The 20697-nt window shown below is 39.0% G+C and overlaps 1 protein-coding gene across 1 annotated transcript in view; it reads right to left on the reverse strand.

The window, feature by feature from the left end:
- Positions 1-15909: 15909 nt before the first annotated feature.
- Positions 15910-20697, reverse strand: part of LOC149785897 (polycomb protein EED-like) — an 80777-nt gene continuing 75989 nt past the window's right edge. Inside the window, exons 11-12 of the mRNA XM_089976108.1 lie at positions 19486-19559; positions 15910-16957 (exon numbers count right to left, since the gene is read on the reverse strand). Coding sequence (XP_089832234.1) covers positions 16828-16957; positions 19486-19559 — 204 coding nt within the window. The 3' untranslated portion in view covers positions 15910-16827. The remainder of the gene's footprint in view (positions 16958-19485; positions 19560-20697) is intronic.

The following is a 20697-nucleotide window of genomic DNA, read 5'->3' on the forward strand; positions in this document are numbered from 1 at the left end:
GTCTCTTTCAAAGTATTCATCTTGTTTGCTCGGTCTTGGTAGTCACAATGAACTATCGATCTTGACCATAGCCCCCTTTTTATACTAGTCGCAATGCATTCTCCAGCTTGTACATCTTTCCTTTTTTAGGTTTTTTATGTCTTGTTTCGGAAGGTACCGTCTCTAAGGTGCCGTCAACATTGTACCGTAGTGTGATGGGTGGAAAGGCGATAGAAAGGTAAGGGCAGTGCGGAGACCATCGAGTATGTTCCAGAATAGCTGAATCTTTATAGATACATAGATCCATTCGTAACTTCAGTCCGCAAGCGAAACACTGTACCTCGTATCCCAATCCTGACTCAGGTCCCAAGTAGACAAATCCTGTTCTAGCTAAAACATGCGAAGAAGGTAATCCTTCCCTATCCGTAGGCCATTTCTGAAACGTGTCCAATCGACGGGCACAATCACAATAGTCAGGTAAGAAGACTGGAAAATGGTAGGGTTTGAACTTGGAGTTCTCATCGGGTTTCTCACTCGATTCTTGCTGTGGCGAAGTCATCTTTCTGGTGGGTGGCTATCCTCTTACAACCAATGTTTTATACCAACGTGTCCATACGGTAAGGTGAAATGATTGGGAAGTCGAACTCGCTTCTGGTACACGATTTGATAGACTTTTTCTAAGGGCCGACTGACGATGTGATGAGTGGGTAAACGTACAATCTTGTTCGGTTGGTGAGTGGTCACTTTAAAGTTTCCATCCTCTCCCGATTGCAAGGCTTCTTTCAATACCCCAAAGTTGACCACTCGACTGGTACGATAATTCAGAGTCAGTCCTTTCACTTTGCACGTCGTGTGCACTTCTCCTTGTTTGTCCCGGTATTCGTAGCCGTAATTTTTGGGACCGCCACTGACGAAACTTAGAATCTTTTCGTCGGGATGCTCGTCTGTCCAGGCTCCTAAACGGTCTCCTTCGATGTCAGGGTGATGTTGAATCGGGTGATGGATGTAAATGCAACTGTCCGTGTCAAAGTACAGGACGCGTTCCCCTAACAGTTCTAAAGCTTCGTACAATTTTAAGCGAGCATGGGCTGTCACGTAAGCCGCAATGATGACATTTCCAAAAGGGTCGTCTTGCACAAAGTCCAGATCTTCTTCGTAATTGACCAAGATCAAATTCTCTCGAACAACGTCCACGTGTTTCATGTATTTGGTTTTGTCGTGAATCATCTGGAAGTAACGGGAAGGTTCTGTCAAATATTCCGTCTTGGGTAAACACGGTCGTTGTGCCATTTTACCCCACAAGCAATTTAACATCACTTTGGCAAACGATCGCCTGCCTTCGTTTTTCTCGATGTGGTCTAAAGTGATGCCTTCTTGTTCGTAGTATTTCTCTTTGAATTGTATTTGGTCTTCGGGAGTGTGACACCAGGAAGGATAGCCGCTGGCTTCTTGCTTCAGTTTCAAAAAGGCATCCACGTAGTCTGCGAAAATGCCTTTCTGACTGGGATCACCCTTGCAATACTGTTGTGTCTTGGGAAAGTGACAAATTTCGTACACTTCTAACAGTTGGTATCCCATGTCCAAAGCTTTGAACAATTCTACGCTGACCCAGGTTCCCGTCAAGGCCCGTTCTTCCTGGCTGTGCTGACAAGGTTGATCTTGGTTGCACGTTTCGGCACAAGTACGGCACAAGGGAAACATCAGTTTGCCTTGACAATGGTGAGGTAAGACGGGATGGTATAGGTTCGTGGGAGGCAAAACTTTACACTTGATCAAGCCTTCGTATTGTCGAATGTTTTTCAGGTCGATGTGTTCCGTCAGCAATTGCGGGTGCCCTACAGGAAAGCGACAATATTTGCACACGTAGGGATACAGCGAACACACGTCCAAGTATTTGATTTCTTCTCCTATCTCTTCGTCGGCTTGGTACAGCAAACAGGTGGCATTGGTCCTTCCTCCGTACAAACTATCCCTCGGGTTCAGCGGGTCCATGAACTGGTAACTTTCCACGAGGCGTTTAAACTCGGGATCGGTTTTCATACGGTGATCGTACTCGTGTTCCCACATTTCCACCACTTGGTATCCTTCCTGTTCTAACTTTAGGCGTCGCTGACAAGTGTCCTGGTACAGGTCTTCCATGGTCCGTTGTAAAAACTGATTTTTAGTGTCACGGTCAGGGTAGCAGACGGGACATCCGTGAAATAAGCAACCGTTAAACTCGTACACGATCTTGGGGTTTTCTAAGTCCCAGCCATCGACCGAATACGTTCCGATGGTCTTTTCGCCCCCTCCGTTGCGGGCATGCTGAATCCACTTGTCTTCCTTGTCGCACAAGTAATGTAACCAGTGTAGGGCTTTGACCGAGTATTGACGTTTGACAAAGTGGGTCGTTTGAGGACTGATGACAGCCACGGTCTTTTCAGGCATGAATCGTTGTCGATACACTAAGGAACACGCTTTGGCAATGGTGCAAGCTTCTTTCAAAGGATCGACCCCTCCGTGTTCCATGAACAGTTCTCGAAATTTTCCACAGCAACATCGTAAAATGTCCACGTCGGAACGACAATACTTTAGCATTTCTTCCTGAAAGTCGAAAGGGTCCGAGGCGTGAATCTGGTACCAAGCGTAGAAAGCTTCTCGTTGTTCGGTACGCATGTTGTCGGGGTCGTAATAGTGAGCCTCTGGTAAATGGGGTAGAACGGCGTGTTGATTGGCTTCCGTATTGAAAAAGTGTGGAAAGTACCCTTTAGCCATTTCTCTCATTCCAAACGTTTTAGGCATTCGACTCAAAGGCATGGCCAAATAGCTCATCGAATCTTTAAACTGTACTTGTCCCACTTGCATGAAAATGATTTTGGCTCCGTTCAAAGTCACTTTAGGACGCTCGGTGCCTTGTTCCGTATAGTATCTGAGAAGAAACTGTCCATCGTATCCGGAGAAATTGTGAGCCATCACCGTGGCATGGCGATGACAATCTCCGTAACGTTCGATGTCCTCTTGGCTCCACGTCTTGTCGACGGGGTCTAAGACCCATTGGGCAAAATCGGCTAACGTGTTTGGTCCCCGAAAGATTTTTTCACGCCCTCCGGGAATCTTGCTACAGTGAGGGCAATGACTGAAGATAGGTTCTTGAATGCACTTCTCGCACGCTCGATGAGCCACGCAGAAATTAGGAATGTGAATGCCAGTCTCTTGCATGCATTCGAAATCGAAAAAGATGAAATTGCCTTTCTTCTTGTGACCGTCCTCTTTCTCTGGTGGGGGTTGGTATTTTTGCACGTAACATTCGTGTTCCAAGTCCACGATGTGGTGACAAATGTGACATTTTTTCTTTCCTGAACATACGTGTGCCTTGGTATTATTGGTACGTATGCCTTGTCCACACGTAGGGCACAATCTCAGCAGTTGACAAGCGCATTTCTTCTGTGAACCTTGTGTTTTCAAATGTTGTTGGTAACAGGTAGGGCTGACAAACGTGCGCAGACAAGTGGAACAAAGCACTGGTTCTTCGCTCAGACAGGGTGGAGAGGCCAAACATCCTGAGCATTTCCATCTACAATGTTTGTGTTGCTCTCGATTATTATAACCATAGTCACATTTCTCACAGTAATAACCGTATCCCAGGAATCCGGTGATACTGGTAATGGTATCGAAATGGTCATCGTGATGATAAACATGAATGTATTTTCCGTCCTTAAAATCTTGGCCTCGAAACAATAGAGGCCCGCGCATTTCTTGAGGGTGCACTTTCAAGGTGTATCGTGGAGCTAGGACATCTTGAAATTTTTGCATCTCAGGAATGCCGCAGGGTGTGTCTTTGGGCAGTCCGGCTTGTTGTAACAGGAGTTCTGCTTCGTTTCGTTGTTTGGCTCGGTCGGAACGTTGAATAGTGTCCCAGGTTCTTTTCCATTCTACCGTGTCGTTCTTGTTGGCATAGGTTCGTCCCACCACGATGGCACGGGCTAAACACATCTGGTCTTGAGGGTTGTTAATTCGGACGAGACTCTTTTTGGTGTTGCGAAGGTCGTCCACCAATAACATCTTTTTGCGTCCAGTCCCTTGAGGAGGAGAGACGTGGGTCATGTCCAGTGTGGCTTTACCATCGGTGATGTCAAACTGATCATTAGATTGTTGTACGTGTTGAATCTTGTCCATGACTTTGGAAGCAGTTAATTCTGCAGGGGTGCTAAACTCGATCCAAACAGGGGATTTCAAACCGTCGTGTTGTATGGAAAGTCTCAAGCGATCGTCTTCTTTGGGTTGACATTGTCGCTTGAGTGAAGTGAGCAAAGAATCCCACACCTCGGTGATGAACACTTCTGCTTTCTCTAACGGCACTTCAGCCTTGAAATCTTTAAACTTCACCGTGTATTTGTAAGCCGTGGTTCTAAATTTTCTAGAGGAGCGCTTTTCCGTCTCTCGAATGGAATAGTACTTTTCAGGGTTAACTAAGGGTGGTGAACTTGGTTTAGAGGGTTCGGATTTTGGTTCACTCATGTCCTCTTCAAAATCACTGGCATGAATTTGTGCCAAGATTTCAGCCCTGGTACGAGGCGATAGATCACGTTTCTGCCTCTTACTTTCTTCTTCTTCTTTCTTCTCGAATGAATGGGATCGTTTCATCTTGAAAGCAAAAAGTCAAATGACTCAAGTTCAAACACCATAAACTACTTTATAGTCATAGCAGACCAGCGTATATAAAAGGGTGTGTGTCTTGTCCTTTCACTATTCATTTCACTCTCAAGCCGAGCACAACGATGGAAGAGACTAACCAGATGGAACGTTTCGTCAGAGCTTTGCGAGGGGTCATTAGAAAATTCTCTTCAGACCAGCCTACGGACTACTCTCCTTCCTTTAGAGATAAAAGTCAAGATACTTGCTATATCTGTCAGAAGAAAGGGCATTGGTCTTCAGAGTGTCCAGACCGTCAAAAAAGAAAAAAAACAGGGGATAAAAAAGACAAAAGTCAAGATACCTGTTATTATTGTAAAGAAAAAGGACATTGGTCTCCAGATTGCCCCAAAAAGAAACAAGAGGAGTCAGAAGAAAAGAGGAATTCTTCAGAAGAAGAGAGGGATTCTTCAGAGGAAGAAGAGGAAGAAAAAAGACAATTCTATTTAAATGAGGCAAAGAAACACGAGAAGAAAAGAAGAAGGGAAGAAAGCGAGGAGAAAGAAGAAGAGGAAAAGAGTGTGACGGTGAAGAAATTCAAAAAACAGAGAGACTAAACAAGGAGAAATCAATGAACTTTTTATTAAAGTGTTGTGATGTGAATTGTGAATTGGATTGTAAAAAATGGAGAAAAGAATAAATGAATGATATAAGGTAAGAGTCTTTGAGTTTTGATTTTAAAATAAGAAGCTACACTCACGCACTCATACACAGACACGTACTATAAGGGTAAAATGGGTGAGTTTTTTGAGCTATTGGCAAATTGAAATTGTATTTCTTTTCGAGAAATGTGGGTGGCCCTGAAAAGGGCCTTTTTTTCTTTATGGTGCAGGGGGTGAGTTTAAGCAATCAATTTTAACTGCCTTAAGCCTTTGCCACGGCCAAGGCCTACTTCTGGACTGCGTAATGATGATAATGATTGGGTTGAAATCACTAAGGGTGGTACGGTAGGCTTAGTCACAGGGTTGACATGTTTGGCTCGGGAAGGTCGTATTCTCTTCGGTCGTGATAAAGAAGTCTGATACATTTGTTTCAGACTTCTTAACTCCGCTAAAATGTCCAACAGTACCGTGACCGTTTGATTTTCACCCTCTTGTTTCTTTGCTGCTACTTCTTCTTGCTGTTGTTTTTTTCTTACCTCTTCTTCTTGCTGTTGCTGTTGCTGTAGGAGAAAAGCCTGTTCCGCTTCCTTTTGTCGTTGTATAAATTTCTCCAATTCTTCTTTCTGTCTCTGTCTAAAATTCTCCACTTGCGGTAATGAAGAAGGTAACGAAGGTTCCGGAACAAATTCTTGCGAGGAGAGAAAATCCACAAAATCCCAATTCACCTCTTCTGAAAGTAAGTCCGGATTCCCTTGGGCGGTCTCCCCTGCTGGTGCACCCCACTGGATCGTTTTCTGAGTTTCCGTCATGTTGAATCACTATCGCATAGATTGACTGCACACAAGCGCTAGCGAATCTATATTGACTACGTGACGTCACAGACTGCTCTCTTCGGATTGGATGCGGGCTGACTGAATTCTGTAACGCGTGTTCGGATTGGTGAATGAACTCAATCCGTTTCAATCCTTCCTGTCCCTATAAATAAGCGCCGTTCACTGCATTGATTCACCTATTCTCGGAGCCTCAACATGTGGACAGACGTTGAATCTTCAACCCTTGTGTCAACGATGATGTTCAGGACGGACATGCTCATGTATGTCCGATCCAAGTGGACCGTTGTCCACAGGACCAACAGCAGCCTGTGGATAAGAAGAGTCTATATAGAGAGACAAGGTTGCCTCAAGAGGACTCTAATGTATGGCCCTGCTGTAAGACGAAGTTTGAGGAAAAGAAGATGTCGCAAATGCCCTTTATGTTAAGGGCATATTAACATAAACCAAAGGCCCTTTTCAGGGCCAGCCATATTTCTCGAAAAGAGATAGTCTTTGAATTGCCTTCCTCTTTTTTAAAAAAATTTAAAAAAAAAAAATCCCATGTTAAATTCCCCTTGTCCGTAGAGTGTCCCACGATTTATTGCCATGTTAAATTCCCCTTGTCCGTAAATTGACCCACGATTTTTTGCCATGTTAATTCCCCTTGTCCGCAATCTGACCCACGATTTTTCGCCATGTTAAATTTCCATTGTCCGTAATCTGACCCAGGGGTCCCTGTAATGCTAATTCCCATTGTCCGTAATGTATCCCCTATTACTACTGACAACAAATTAAAAAAATACAAACTTCTCGAAATATTTTGTCTGAAAACAACGACCGGAAAAATGTAAATGTTTCAGCAACTTGAAGAAAACTAGATTCACTAAGCATAGAGCACATGTCAAAGCGGTAGTCACGTGATACCAACAGAAACATCGCTGACACGTGCTCGGTACTAGTTAAAATGGTTTTCTCCACCCTGCTGTGATACCGACAGGTTTCTGGTCGTTGTTCTCATAATAAATATGTTGAGAATTAAGTGTGCACTGTATTTATTTATGAACATTAAGTGACTTCTATACAATATTTCCAAACTCTATGTACACCAACGTTGGAAATTGTTTATTGTCGATATCACGTGACTATTTGACCTCTGGGGAGGGTCGTCGTGCCTCGACGTCATTGTAAGGCTCATAGTGTTCAAATTTGTAAGCACTGCAATAACGGGTTTGTTTTGGGTTTCAGTTTCGTTCAGTCTGTGCCGCCTTGTCTCACTTGGCCTGGCAGTTTGGGTTATTAACCACGTTATACTGTCTGATTCATATGGAACGAATATTTTCTTGAATATCAGACGGTGCCAATGCTTACTTGCTTACATTTTGTGGTGGTTTTTTTTCTCTCGGATGTGGGGTGCTGGGGAGTTGGATTGGATTATTGTGATAGTTAACGCATTGTGCGGTGGGCCCCGATGGTCTAGGATTTCGGACTACGCTATATTCCTATTTATGTGGGGACTGAATTAGTGGTGTCCTATGGCTAAGTTGTATAAAGAACCACGCATTGCCGCCTTGTGCGGCGGGGCCTGATGGCCCGTGCTTAAGACTACCTTATATTCTTATTTGATTTTGAGGTCAGATTGTCGGGTCCTTTGCGTAAGTTACTTATAGTGAACAAAGCGTTGCCACCTTGTGTGTAGAGGCCTGATGGACTGGGCTTAGGGCCACCTTGTGTGTAGAGGCCTGATGGACTGGGCTTAGGGACACCTTATATTGCTTAAGTTTTCATTAAGGTCTGAGTTAATGCTTGAATTATTCCCTGACCTTTCACCGATAAAATGTTTTTGTAAGTAGAGAAGGTAAGAGGGAGGTTGCATGCTATGTTAGTGTTGATGCAAATTAGTTGGTAAGTTAAAAAAACAGAGTGGACGTTATCGAAAGTATTATATGGTGGATGTGTTATTGATGTATAGTTACATTTGTGTTTTCGAAGTGGTTGAATATAGTGTCATTTAATGTTGATTTGGTTGTGGGGTAGGTCCTGAGATTGATTATGTTACCCGTGTGAGAGAATTTTGTGGCAGTGGTTGGAATGGATGGTTGAAGTGTCCTGTCCTAATGGGAATGGTTTACAAAATCTCCACCCCTGGGGCAGAGCTCCCCCTCACTCAGAATAGACATGTTGCATTTGCCAGACTGGTGAACGAACCGCTTTATTTAGATAAACCGCGGACGTGATAGCAAACAAAAAAAAAGTCCTTCCGATTTGATGCTCGGACGTGAAGGAAAACATGACCAAGGTCAATAGATAGAAGTGTGATAAAGCTTGTCCTTACAATTTTGTTTTCAATAAATGGACAATACCAAATCATTTTCTTTTAAAAAACCAAGATGCTTAATAATAATTAGAAGCTTATCTATCTCAAAAACGGGAATACAAACACATATTGAACACAAACGTATTTGCAAGACTGACAACGTTTGGAGTCAAACTTGACTCTAAGATAGTGTCATTTTGCCATTGATGCACACTACGTTTCTGAGCTAAAGACAACAGATAGCCAAAATGTTAACAAAACCATCTTTCTAATTTATAATTGTTTCTAGATAACTCACGATCGAAACAAGTCACTAAATGTTCTAAGGGATATCCAAGACTGAGCTGATGACGAAAATGCATACAATATTGTCTACACACCATGGAATCTGTGCCTTGTAATTTCACATTATTGTATTGAGTCGTCCTGGCATTTCTTCTCATAAAGTCAATTACGTTGTCGTCCAGAGGAGGTACTCCATAGGAAGCAAAATATTTACACACTGTGATCTTTGGGAAAGTAGACAGCTACCCACTGGATTCTTGGTCGATGACTATTCTCTGTATTGATGACATAAGCTTGAATATATTCTGGTTTGCGATGAGGAAATTCATCTTTAGCACACACCACAGGACTCAACGAAGATGTATACGAACTGTGAGTCAGATGTTAATAAAGGTCCCAGGTATCCAATCTTTTTTTTTTTTGTATTTGTTCACAGGTAATAATAAGTCATCAATTTACACCTGCCGTTTTCCGAAAAAAAAATTCTGTAAAGTATATCGATGAACCACGTGTTGTGTTATCTCTGTACTCCTTTGTAGTCTCCAGACAAGTCAACGGAAGTAAGGAATTATCACGCAGGTATTTATACCACTTTCACAAAACGTTCTCTTCTGAGAAGATAGTCCATGTCTCTTCTAAATACTCTTCCAACTTTTCTTATTGAGGTATCATCAACTATTTGTCTTGTTTCTGACTAGTATGATCATCATAACAATGCTCTCTGATTAGACCTGTAATTCTTTCGTCCAAGTGCCGAGCAAAACAGGAGACACAATGTCCTACTTGTTCTGGTCATCTCGACATCATGACTGTATTCTTGTCTTCTTCTTCTTCTGGATGAAAAACATCCTAATCTCCAAAGGTTCTTTATGTTCCATCGTTTCTTTTTTTTATTAGTCTAAGATCACTTCCCTCGAACTGTTGATTTCCGGAGTAATGTCAAATTCTGTGTGCAAGATGACATGTTGGTCAGAGCTAATGCAAACCGTAGTTGCTCATGATACATCCATAGTATTTTAACGCTTTAGCATGTTTTAATTTTGTTGTTGCTTTGTGGATGTTTTACTTACGGAAATTACAGTCCAGCTCTCTCATACTGTCACGGAATGGTGTAAATGTTGTTAATTAAATACATGTACTCGGGTTTCGTTTCTTTTCTCTGTACAACGATACCCGAGGGTGATTATAATATGGTCTATGTATTTCGAAATCGTGAGTACGATTCGTCCTGTGCCACACGTGCAAGGTGCCTTTGATAAAGAATAACGAAAATTCTAAAGGTATAAATACATTACTACATGTAAAGGACCTTTACAATACTAATGGTTTTGTCAGCAAGCGGCCTGCTAAAAGGATTCGCACAACTCCAGCTGTAGGGGTAGGTAATGTTTTGGGTTTTAAGTGATAACTAGTGTATTACCATATTTGCCTTTGCATGTTTGTTATAGTTTTCTTTACATACCATAATGCGTGCATTTTTTATTCTTGTTGCGACGTAGTGCAGGACTTATATTGGTAATGTAAAGCTACATTTTTTAAAAGAATTGTTTACTATTGTCTTATCAAGCAGGGTTAGGTTTACTATTGAACCTCTGTTTTGTAATTGCCATTATAATATAATCTTTTTAACTTACCATGTATAACGTCCTTACGTTATGTCTGTTTAGTACACTGTATCGGGTATATTTTCAGCTGAGTGAGTGAGTGAGTGTTTTGATGGTAGGAATATCCGGGGTGTCCGGTGTTGTCAGAGGGTAGAAACGTCCGTGTGTCCGGAGCGTTTAAGGTGCCGGAGCGTCTAATGTCTAGCGTCCGGAGGGTCCAGAGGGACTAAGGTGACCCAGCTGTAGAGCCGTCAAAGGACCAGGGGGTCCGGAGGGTCTAATATTTCAAGTATCCGGAGGGTTTAATGTTCAAGTGATCATAGTGTTCCGAGGGTCCGGAGTCTATATCAGTTGTGAAATTGATTCGGAGGAACTGTGGAGCGGATAAGGTGCACGGGTGACGGAGTGCATCTCCACACATGTATTTTTAGCTGTATGCTAATTTTGGGTTAGTAAGACCCAGTGTATTATTCAGGACTGGAAGGATAGATTGTATATCCGTTCTTGTTTAGTGACATAATTTCGCTACCTGAGCGAATACATTTTTTTTACTATGTGTAAACGCTTACATTGTTTACTATTTGAGTGAACTATATTCATCTTTCCATTATTGAATCATTTGTGAAATCATTTATCCTGTATTTTAGGGTTACTGAACTAAATTTATTTGTATATTTTTTCCATCTTTGAAACTGTGCGTTTTTTATGTTAAATAGATCCAATATTTGGATTATAAATACGCACACATCTTCATAATCCACTATTCATATAAATCGCCACATTAAATCATATATATGTGTCGTCATTACGTGTTCTGTTGTTAATCCGAAATATCCCACCCGGTTATCTTGTTACACATACAAATGAACAGTGTCTGAAAGCGGAGTCAGACTTATCGAAATTATGGCCAGTCGTACTCTTGCGAACAAGTATTTCAAGTTTATGGTCTGATTTTCCGCCCCATCTGTGTGTCATGATTAAAAAATAGTGGGTCAGGATTTTGACACGTACTGTAGATTGATTTATTCAAGCATAACTACTTCGTATTATGGGCCCCGAGTGGCCGAGTGGTCTAAAGCGCTCTCCGTTACGGATCACTGCCATCTCAGCTCTGTCTGCGTAGGTTCTTCCTCCACTATTAAAAATCAACATTCAACAATTTTTTCCAGCACCATTTCGTGTGCTGAAAATGGCGTTAAACGCTACAACAACAACTACAACTTCATATTAAGATGAACATTATTTGCAAAATGTTATTTTATTGTTCTTTAGGCATTTTAATAAATGCCTTTACACTACATTGTTTTTTTTTTTTAATTTTTATTTTTGTTTTTTAATCGTTTCCGCAAAACTAGCTCTACCATGCATTTGAGCCCTATTTCAGGGGGAAGAGTTGTCTGTCCACTGCTGCATGCCAAGTTACACATGATCTTATTGGGTCTTCGGATGCATAGAGAGGTGCCAATTTCTTTTAATGACACGTTTCTAAAATGGCACAAATCGTCTCTGGATGGTCTCTACCTTGACATTTTCATGTTCTTAACCCAAGTTAACATATCTTTTGAACCATTATCTTAGCGAGTCCTAATTAAAATTCAGTCATGCTCCCAAACAAGAGCATCACATCCATTGCAGCTAGGGATTTATTGCGTGCCGAGCCGATACGTCAAAGTTAATTGATACGTGTCACGCTGACCACGGCAAGATTGACTCCAGTTTTCGTGCGGTAATATTTTTCTTAAAAATTCACTCATTACAATCCGTTTTAGGCAGCAATGGTTTTTCAACATTCTCCTCGTGCAGGTAAAATATAAAAACAATACATAAGAAGAACATGATCACAAACTATTGTTATGTTATCAGTAAGCACATATATAAATTGTTGAATGTTGATTTTTTTTAAATAAAAATGACAGCAAATTCAGGTAAAACCAGTTTCCTGTTAATATTTTCTGATGAAAATATTTAGTATGGTCATCAGGGAATTGCATCCCCAACACCGGCCCCAAAAAAAAGGAGGGGGTTGAAAGAACGAATTCTTTGGAACAATGGAGAGATTTAGCCATTTTAAAGTTACACCGACTGACTGACACGAGTACGTTGAATATAAGCAAGTTAAGACGTGTTTACACATCAATTCACATGTCTTTACCTATACGATTCCTTTTAAATGGGAGAACAAACGCTTCATTAACACGGTTGATGCACTCAATTAACCGCTGTTAGCAGTAAGAAACCATTTAGTTAGGAAACACCTGGCACTATCCAAGCAGTACTGAAGTAGTGGAAATTTTACTGGAGGAAATGTAAATTGAAACTGAGATCAGATCACCGCCAAATGAATGCGACCATTAGGGTAGACTTGACTATTAAAATGTTAAAAATTTTTGAGTGATCAAAGGTCATATGTACAAACGAGTCCATGACAATGACGTGTGTGTGTGCAGTTCAGACACGAAGACGTACACTATTTATTAAACAGATTTGGGATTGTGATCCACGAGTCAGTGTCCTGGTGAGGCTAGCGAGTAGAATATCCAAAATGAGAGTAGAATATCCAAAATGCGCCTGTTTCAATTAGGAAATATTAATAATACACGTTAGGAAATGTAATAGCGAGCTAGTAAACTTGTATCAGTTGGCGTTTCTTTTCCCATGCAAGAATGAAAACTTTTGACTAATTTTGTTAATTTCTTTAAAGACGATTAAAATTGAAAAAAATCGTGGTTGTGTTAACTGATATTGTTGACAAGTCAGTATAAGACTATTAGTAATATATGGAGATTGGGGTTCCTACGAGGTTAATGTTGGAGAACGGTATGGTAAAGCTACAATCTGATTAAAATGAGATCTGCACTAGGTAGGACAGCATAGATCTGATTTTAATCAGATTGGGTAAAGCTATTGTTAAAATGCCGATAGGTATACCATGCGTGGGACGTTATAGGAACCTACATGAATGTCTACGGGAATTGTAATATCCAAACACCCATTAACTACTATTCAGCACTACCTTTTTAGTACTATCTAACACTCACTTTTGATTAGTATCGAATATCCACTTTCTGACTACTATTAAATGATCAAATTTTGAGTACTTTTCAGCGCTCTTTTTATGAGTGCTACCCAACACACACTTTTAAGTGATATCCGTCACCGATTTTCAAGTGCTATCCAGCACCAATTTCTTGAAGTACTCAGTCTTTTTGATTACCATCTAGCACAATTTGTTGAGAATTATACAAATCGCACTCTCTGATTATTAAACAACATACTTTCTTATTACTATCAAGTTACTTACTTTTTGAGTATTATCGTAAACCGATCGAGTATAATCAAACACCCAATACACACTATCGAACAAACACCTTTTGATTACTATCCACCACATGCTTTTTAAGTACTATCCAATACCCACAGTTTGAATATTATCCAATATGCTGTCTTTAGTGATTAAAACCCCCAATACACATACTATCACAAACAAGCAAGCAACTACAGTACGAGGATGTAAAAGACAAGATAAATGTGAATACTGACAGAAAGAATGTAAAAAAGCATGTTAAAAAATTAATTCTTTTCTTTGGTAATTTAAAAAAACTAAACTCCTTGTTTTAGTTGTTTAAATCATCTATTTTTGTTTAGTAATCCCAGATCAATGACACATAAACTATGAAGATGTAGGATTAGGGTTAGTCCCTTCCTCTTCATTCACCAATACCAAAACAGTTACAAGGTTGACAACGTTATGGAGTCCAATTATCTAGTACAGCGTCATTTTGACATTGATGCACACTACGTTTCTGTGCTAAAGCAAACAGATATCCATATTGATGACAAAACCATCTACTCTGACGTTGTTTCTAGAGCATTTACAGTCAAAACAGGTCCCTAGTTGTTCTGAGGGAAATCAAAGACCGCGTTGATGAAGAAAATATGCACAATACTGTCCACACACAGTGATCGTCATCTCACATGACTAAAACGAAAAGCATTTAGTTTAATAAAGTCGATGATGGCGTCCTCCATAGGTTGTAATTTTTCAGTCATATCGCTACGATTTATGGAGTGTGGCAATTATAGTGATGTCTAGCACTGGCGCATCATGCCGCAGACACGTAGCATGATGTCCCACCCAGTTACATAATCCTGACACCAGGCCGACCAGTCCTAACACTAGCCTCTTAATGCGGAATGCCCAGCGAGGCAGCTGTCTCTTCGGTTTGACTCAGCCGAGGATCGAATCCATGACCTTCCGTATCCGAGTCGGACGCTCTAACCTCCGGAGTGGTCTATTTTTATTAATAGTCTGAATGACTGGATGGATGTAGATCATATAATACTGTATAACAAGGAAGATATGAAAGCATGTATGAAGAATAATTGCATACGTGTATTGATAGGAAGAAGAGATGAACATGCACATGCCCCAATACAGTAGGTTAATTGTATACAAACATACTAGCGTACTGTCAATCTGATTAACATCAAGATCTACTTATCTGACACGTGTCAATAAAAGGTGATGTTCTGGTGACCTTAAATTCCAATCCAGTCATTTTGAGTGGCCACTCAGATAAATCACTGCATTATGGAGAGTTGTCATTTTCAGTGTTTTGCTGAGAAAGGCATTTTTCATTATCAGTAGAAAGAAAGCTGAGATTTGATTGGTGAATCCAATGGTCAACAGAATATGGAATCGTGCTGGTGTCTGTCAGATCTACTTACTGATATGAAGATGTTGGATTTGAATCTGACTGGTTGGAGTGTTCGAAGGAAGGGGCATGTCTGTGCAAGAGAGAGACATTTGAACCTATAACTAAGGAGTTCTTAATAATACATATATCACACTGCAGGGCTGTGAATATCATGAAAGATAAATTATCAATTAATAATAAATTTACCTACATTAATTAGATCTTGCCAAAACCAGGTCCATTATTTCTGAGTTTAATGTTCAAACAGTAGGAATGGTGAAGAACTGAATTTTGACCAAACCGATCAGAGAAATTAAAATTGATTAATTGGTCATTTCAATGAAAGTGACCAACGCTTGACCGAATTGGTTAACATAAAAGGCAATATTACATATGCCAACATATTTTGTAATTTTGTCATATTCAAAAAGCCCTATAGTTGATATTTTGAAGTCATAAATCATATTCACCAGTGTCTAACATTTTTATTTTAAGTCATAAATCATATTCACCAGTGTCTAACATTTTTAAGTCATAAATCATATTCACCAGGGCCTAACATTTTTATTTTAAGTCATAAATCATATTCACCAGGGTCTAACATTTTTATTTTAAGTCATAAATCATATTCACCAGGGTCTAACATTTTTAAGTCATAAATCATATTCACCAGGGCCTAAAAATTTTATTTTAAGTAATAAGTCACACTAACAAAGCCCTGAAATGTGTGCAGTGGTACATTTTTTTCCATTATACACATCATATTTATCAAAATGTTATAATATGAATTATCCATACTTAAATTTGCCATGTAAATGCATGAAAACATAAATTGTTTGTGTCAAAATCATTGCATATTTCATGAATTGTGAAAAGATTGTGTACTTGAATTAAGTGGTTTCATTAAATACGATGTCTGATGAGTATAAGAAATTGAGAAGAAAGGAACTTGTAAGATTTATTCATTTCTTGTAGACATGAATGAAGTGCATGCAACTGCATCTGAAAGGATGAAAAATGTCACTTTTTTATAAACAGGGCTTTAGAAATTACATTTTTCCATATCCATGGGCAAGTTAATTTTGACATGGGCAAGCAAATATCATGATACAGATAACCTGCAGAAAAGAAGAAATTACCTGCAATATGCTTAGAGAGAGGGCAACTTGAATATGAAATTTATTTATCATGGGCAATGCTTAGACAGGGGAAACAAACTTAAATATGCAACTAACATTATGAAATTTACTTTACCATGGGCAGTGCTTAGATAGGGGAAGCAAAACTTAAATATACAAGTAAAAATATGAAATTTACTTTACCATGGGCAAGTAAACTTTTAAAAATGTTTCAGGTAACATTAAATGATCCAAATACTTTTAATACCATGCTGACATTTGTGTACAAGGAATTTCTTGATGAAGATATTTTCAGAGTTATGATAAAGAAATGTCAATTTTCTGGACTTAAAGAAAATGGTATGAAATGTAATCAAGGAAAAATGTAAACACAACAATGATGAGTTTGTATGAATTACTCATTATGAAAAATAATAGACTGACATCTGCTACCGTTTCTATAATTTACATTACAATGCATACAGATACTGAGTCATCTGAATTGCTGCATTTTACAAACAGTAAATAAAATGCTCCATTTATAAGTCTGGCTGTCCAATCCTGAACAAAAGCCTTCCTTGAACATTTCTTAACATGCAAAATGCTTTATTGCAAAGACACACACAATACTAATCAGACCTCAAGTGCTCAAATCAGGCCAATTTAATGCAAATGATATTGAACACCTTTTTTCTTGGTTTTAATGTAACAGATCTAGAAAATGTGTTCACACTGCATTTTTATGTCAATTTTTCTGCCGATCCCAACGCCATATTGACCCATCATCTGAAACTGCAAGTAAAATACTGCCATCATCTGAGAAACATGTCTGTCGTATGGCTGTGAAACACTTGCTGTGACTCAATATTGTACATCTGTAAAGAGAAAGTTTGTTGTCACTACTGTGAAAGCTAATAAAATAAATATGCATGTAATAGTCCCTCACTGTAACTTGATTACTGTGAAAGGCATATATGCCTGCCCCATATTTAATAGTGCTCTATGTAAATAGTTGAAATTTTTGTGCAGAAACCATTTTGCTTCTTGACCTTTGAACTTCTGACCCCAAAATCTACAGTCTACTTAGTTACCCCAAATATGCAAGTCAACCACAAAGTCTGGTCTAGGTCTGTGATGTAGAACTAATCCTACTGCATGGAAACCATTTTTCTTCTTTAAGTCAAAGCAATATTTTTGACCTTTTTTGACCTTGAAATAAATATGCTTCTTCCTGACCCAAATGCATGCCATCCACAAGTTTGGTCAAGTCTATAATGTAGAACTAATGTAACTGTTAAGTCATAGTGACCTTAACCTTTTACCTTTTGGCCTTGAAATCAATAGGATTCTTCTTCACCCCAAGTGCAAAGATCAAAAGGATGAATATGTATGTCAAAGAATATAATAATTCATCACAAGTATGAAGAAAATTAGTTTTTGGTGTTTACGAAATGAAGGCACATGATAAAAAAAACTTTGCCAAACCTTAATGGAATTTATCTCAGTCTGAATAAAAAGCAATAAAAAAACATTTATTCCAAACTTTTAACTGGCATTTTCAGTGACCTTTATCCCAAGGTCAAAAGTGTTAGCTGTGTATCACAGAATGAACTGATTTAGCTTCATAATGATCAATCCCAAGTTAGTTAATGTAATAAAATTAAAAAACTGTTGCAGAAATCTTGTTGCAATTTTTCTACAATTTAACCTTGACCCAAGGTCAAAGGGGAAAGTGTGTTAGTCATAGAATTAACTATCTTAATGTCAAAATGATTCATGCCAAGTATGAACAGAATCTATCAGGGAGTTTACAAAATAAAAGCAAATGAAAAAAGACCTTAGTGCAAATATCCCATAACTGTAACCTTGATCACAAGGGCAAAATGGTGTACGAGCGTGTCAGTGAATGAACTGTCTTAGCTTGATAATGATTCATGAGAAGCTATTAAGAAGTATAAGAAGTATATGCAAATGAAAAACTTGAACCATGACCTTAACAGACAACTGAAAAGTGCTACTCTATATTGCTCCATAATATTGGCTTCAAAATAAATCTCCCAATAACAAATTCTTAGAAAGCCTCCCACTTTTGTATGACAAACACATCCATCCCCTCCATTACTGGTCAAACATACCAATCCCCTCCATCCTCTCTTCCAAACACACTATGACAAAGATGCCAATTCCCTCCATCCTGCTCATCCAAATACACTATGACAAACATGCCAATCCCCTCCATCCTACTCGTCCAAATACACCATGACAAGCATGCCAATTCCCTTGATCCTGCTCTTCCAAATACACTATGACAAACATGCCAATCCCCTCCATCCTGCTCTTCCAAACACACCATGACAAAGATGCCAATTCCCTCCATCCTGCTCTTCCAAACACACTATGACAAACATGCCAATTCCCTCCATCCTGCTCATCCAAATACACTATGACAAAGATGCCAATTCCCTCCATCCTGCTCATCCAAATACACGATGACAAACATGCCAATCCCTCCATCCTGCTCATCCAAACACACCATGACAAACATGCCAATCCCTCCATCCTGCTCTTCCAAACACACCATGACAAAGATGCCAATTCCCTCCATCCTGCTCTTCCAAAGACACTATGACAAACATGCCAATCCCCTCCATCCTGCTCATCCAAACACACCATGACAAACATGCCAATTCCCTCTATCTTGCTCTTCCAAACACACTATGACAAACATGCCAATCCCCTCCATCCTGCTCTTCCAAACACACCATGACAAACATGCCAATCCCCTCCATCCTGCTCATCCAAACACACCATGACAAACATGCCAATCCCTCCATCCTGCTCTTCCAAACACACTATGACAAACATGCCAATCCCCTCCATCCTGCTCTTCCAAACACACTATGACAAACATGCCAATCCCCTCCATCCTGCTCTTCCAAATGAACACACACACAATATTCCAAATGCACATGCACACACTATATTTCAAATGCACACATACACACTTTATTCCAAATGCACACACACACACACACACACACACACACACTGTATTCCAAATGAACACACACACTATATTCCAAATGCACACACACTATATTGGCAGTTTCTGTCTTCACATGCAAACCTAGTTTTCAACCCACTAGTGTTTAGTGAAACATTTGGATTATAATGCATACCCAGAATTGCAATAGCCAATTTTGTATCAATATGATTTAGTACCATTTTGAACAAATGTGGGTCATTCAATTACAAACATTCTAAACTGATTAATGGGGTGTGCATTTAGATATAAGGCTAACTAAAACACTGTATATTACATTATAGTTTGTTAGCAAAACTATGGCTTGCATTGACAAAAATGCCATTTGATGGCATCAGGAAGCACAGATAAGAGTCATACTTTGATTGTGTTGGATCATCAACATCCAAGTCCCATAGGTAGATCCTGCCTACCTGGTTGCCTAGTGCCATCATCTGAAATGAACAAGGTTATGAGTTTATACATACTCAGTCAAGGTTCAGAACTGTACTACAATAAAATCTATCTAAAACTTAACTGTACTACAATACAATTTATCTAAAACTTAAAGTTACTACAATAAAATCTAAAGTTAACTGTACTACAATAAAATCTATCTAAATGGGAACTGTACTACAATAAAATCTATCTAAAAGTTAACTGTACTACAATAAAATCTATCTAAATGGGAACTGTACTACAATAAAATCTATCTAAATGGGAACTGAACTAAAATAAAATCTATCTAAATGGGAACTGTACTACAATAAAATCTATCTAAAAGTTAACTGTACTACAATAAAATCTATCTAAATGGGAACTGTACTACAATAAAATCTATCTGAGAGGGAACAGTACTACAATAAAATCTATCTGAGAGGGAAATGTACTACAATAAAATCTATCTAAATGGGAACTGTACTACAATAAAATCTATCTAAATGAGAACAGTACTACAATAAAATCTATCTGAGAGGGAACAGTACTACAATAAAATCTATCTCAGAGGGAACAGTACTACAATAAAATCTATTTAAAAGTTAACTGTATTACAATAAAATCTATCTAAATGGGAACTGTACTACAATAAAATCTATCTAAATGGGAACTGTACTACAATAAAATCTATCTAAAAGTTAACTGTACTACAATAAAATCTATCTAAATGGGAACTTTGTACTACAATAAAGTCTATCTAAAAGGGAACTGTACTACAATAGAATCTATCTGAAAGGGAACAGTACTACAATAAAATCTATCTGAGAGGGAACTGTACTACAATAAAATCTGAGAGGGAACTGTACTACAATAAAATCTATCTGAGAGGGAACTGTACTACAATAAAATCTATCTGAGAGGGAACTGTACTACAATAAAATCTATCTGAGAGGGAACTGTACTACAATAAAATCTATCTGAGAGGGAACTGTACTACAATAAAATCTATCTAAAAGGGAACTGTACTACAATAGAAAAGAGACAATATAGGACAGGATAATCCACTGCATTAAGATATATGTAATAAAATACAAGGAATAATTCCACAGATTTACTGATCTTGATAAGGAAATATATGAAGATTGTTCACTCAGA

Source organism: Sinohyriopsis cumingii, chromosome 12, assembly GCF_028554795.1.
Source record: "Sinohyriopsis cumingii isolate HCF-2022 chromosome 12, ASM2855479v2, whole genome shotgun sequence".
NCBI lineage: Eukaryota > Metazoa > Mollusca > Bivalvia > Unionida > Unionidae > Sinohyriopsis > Sinohyriopsis cumingii.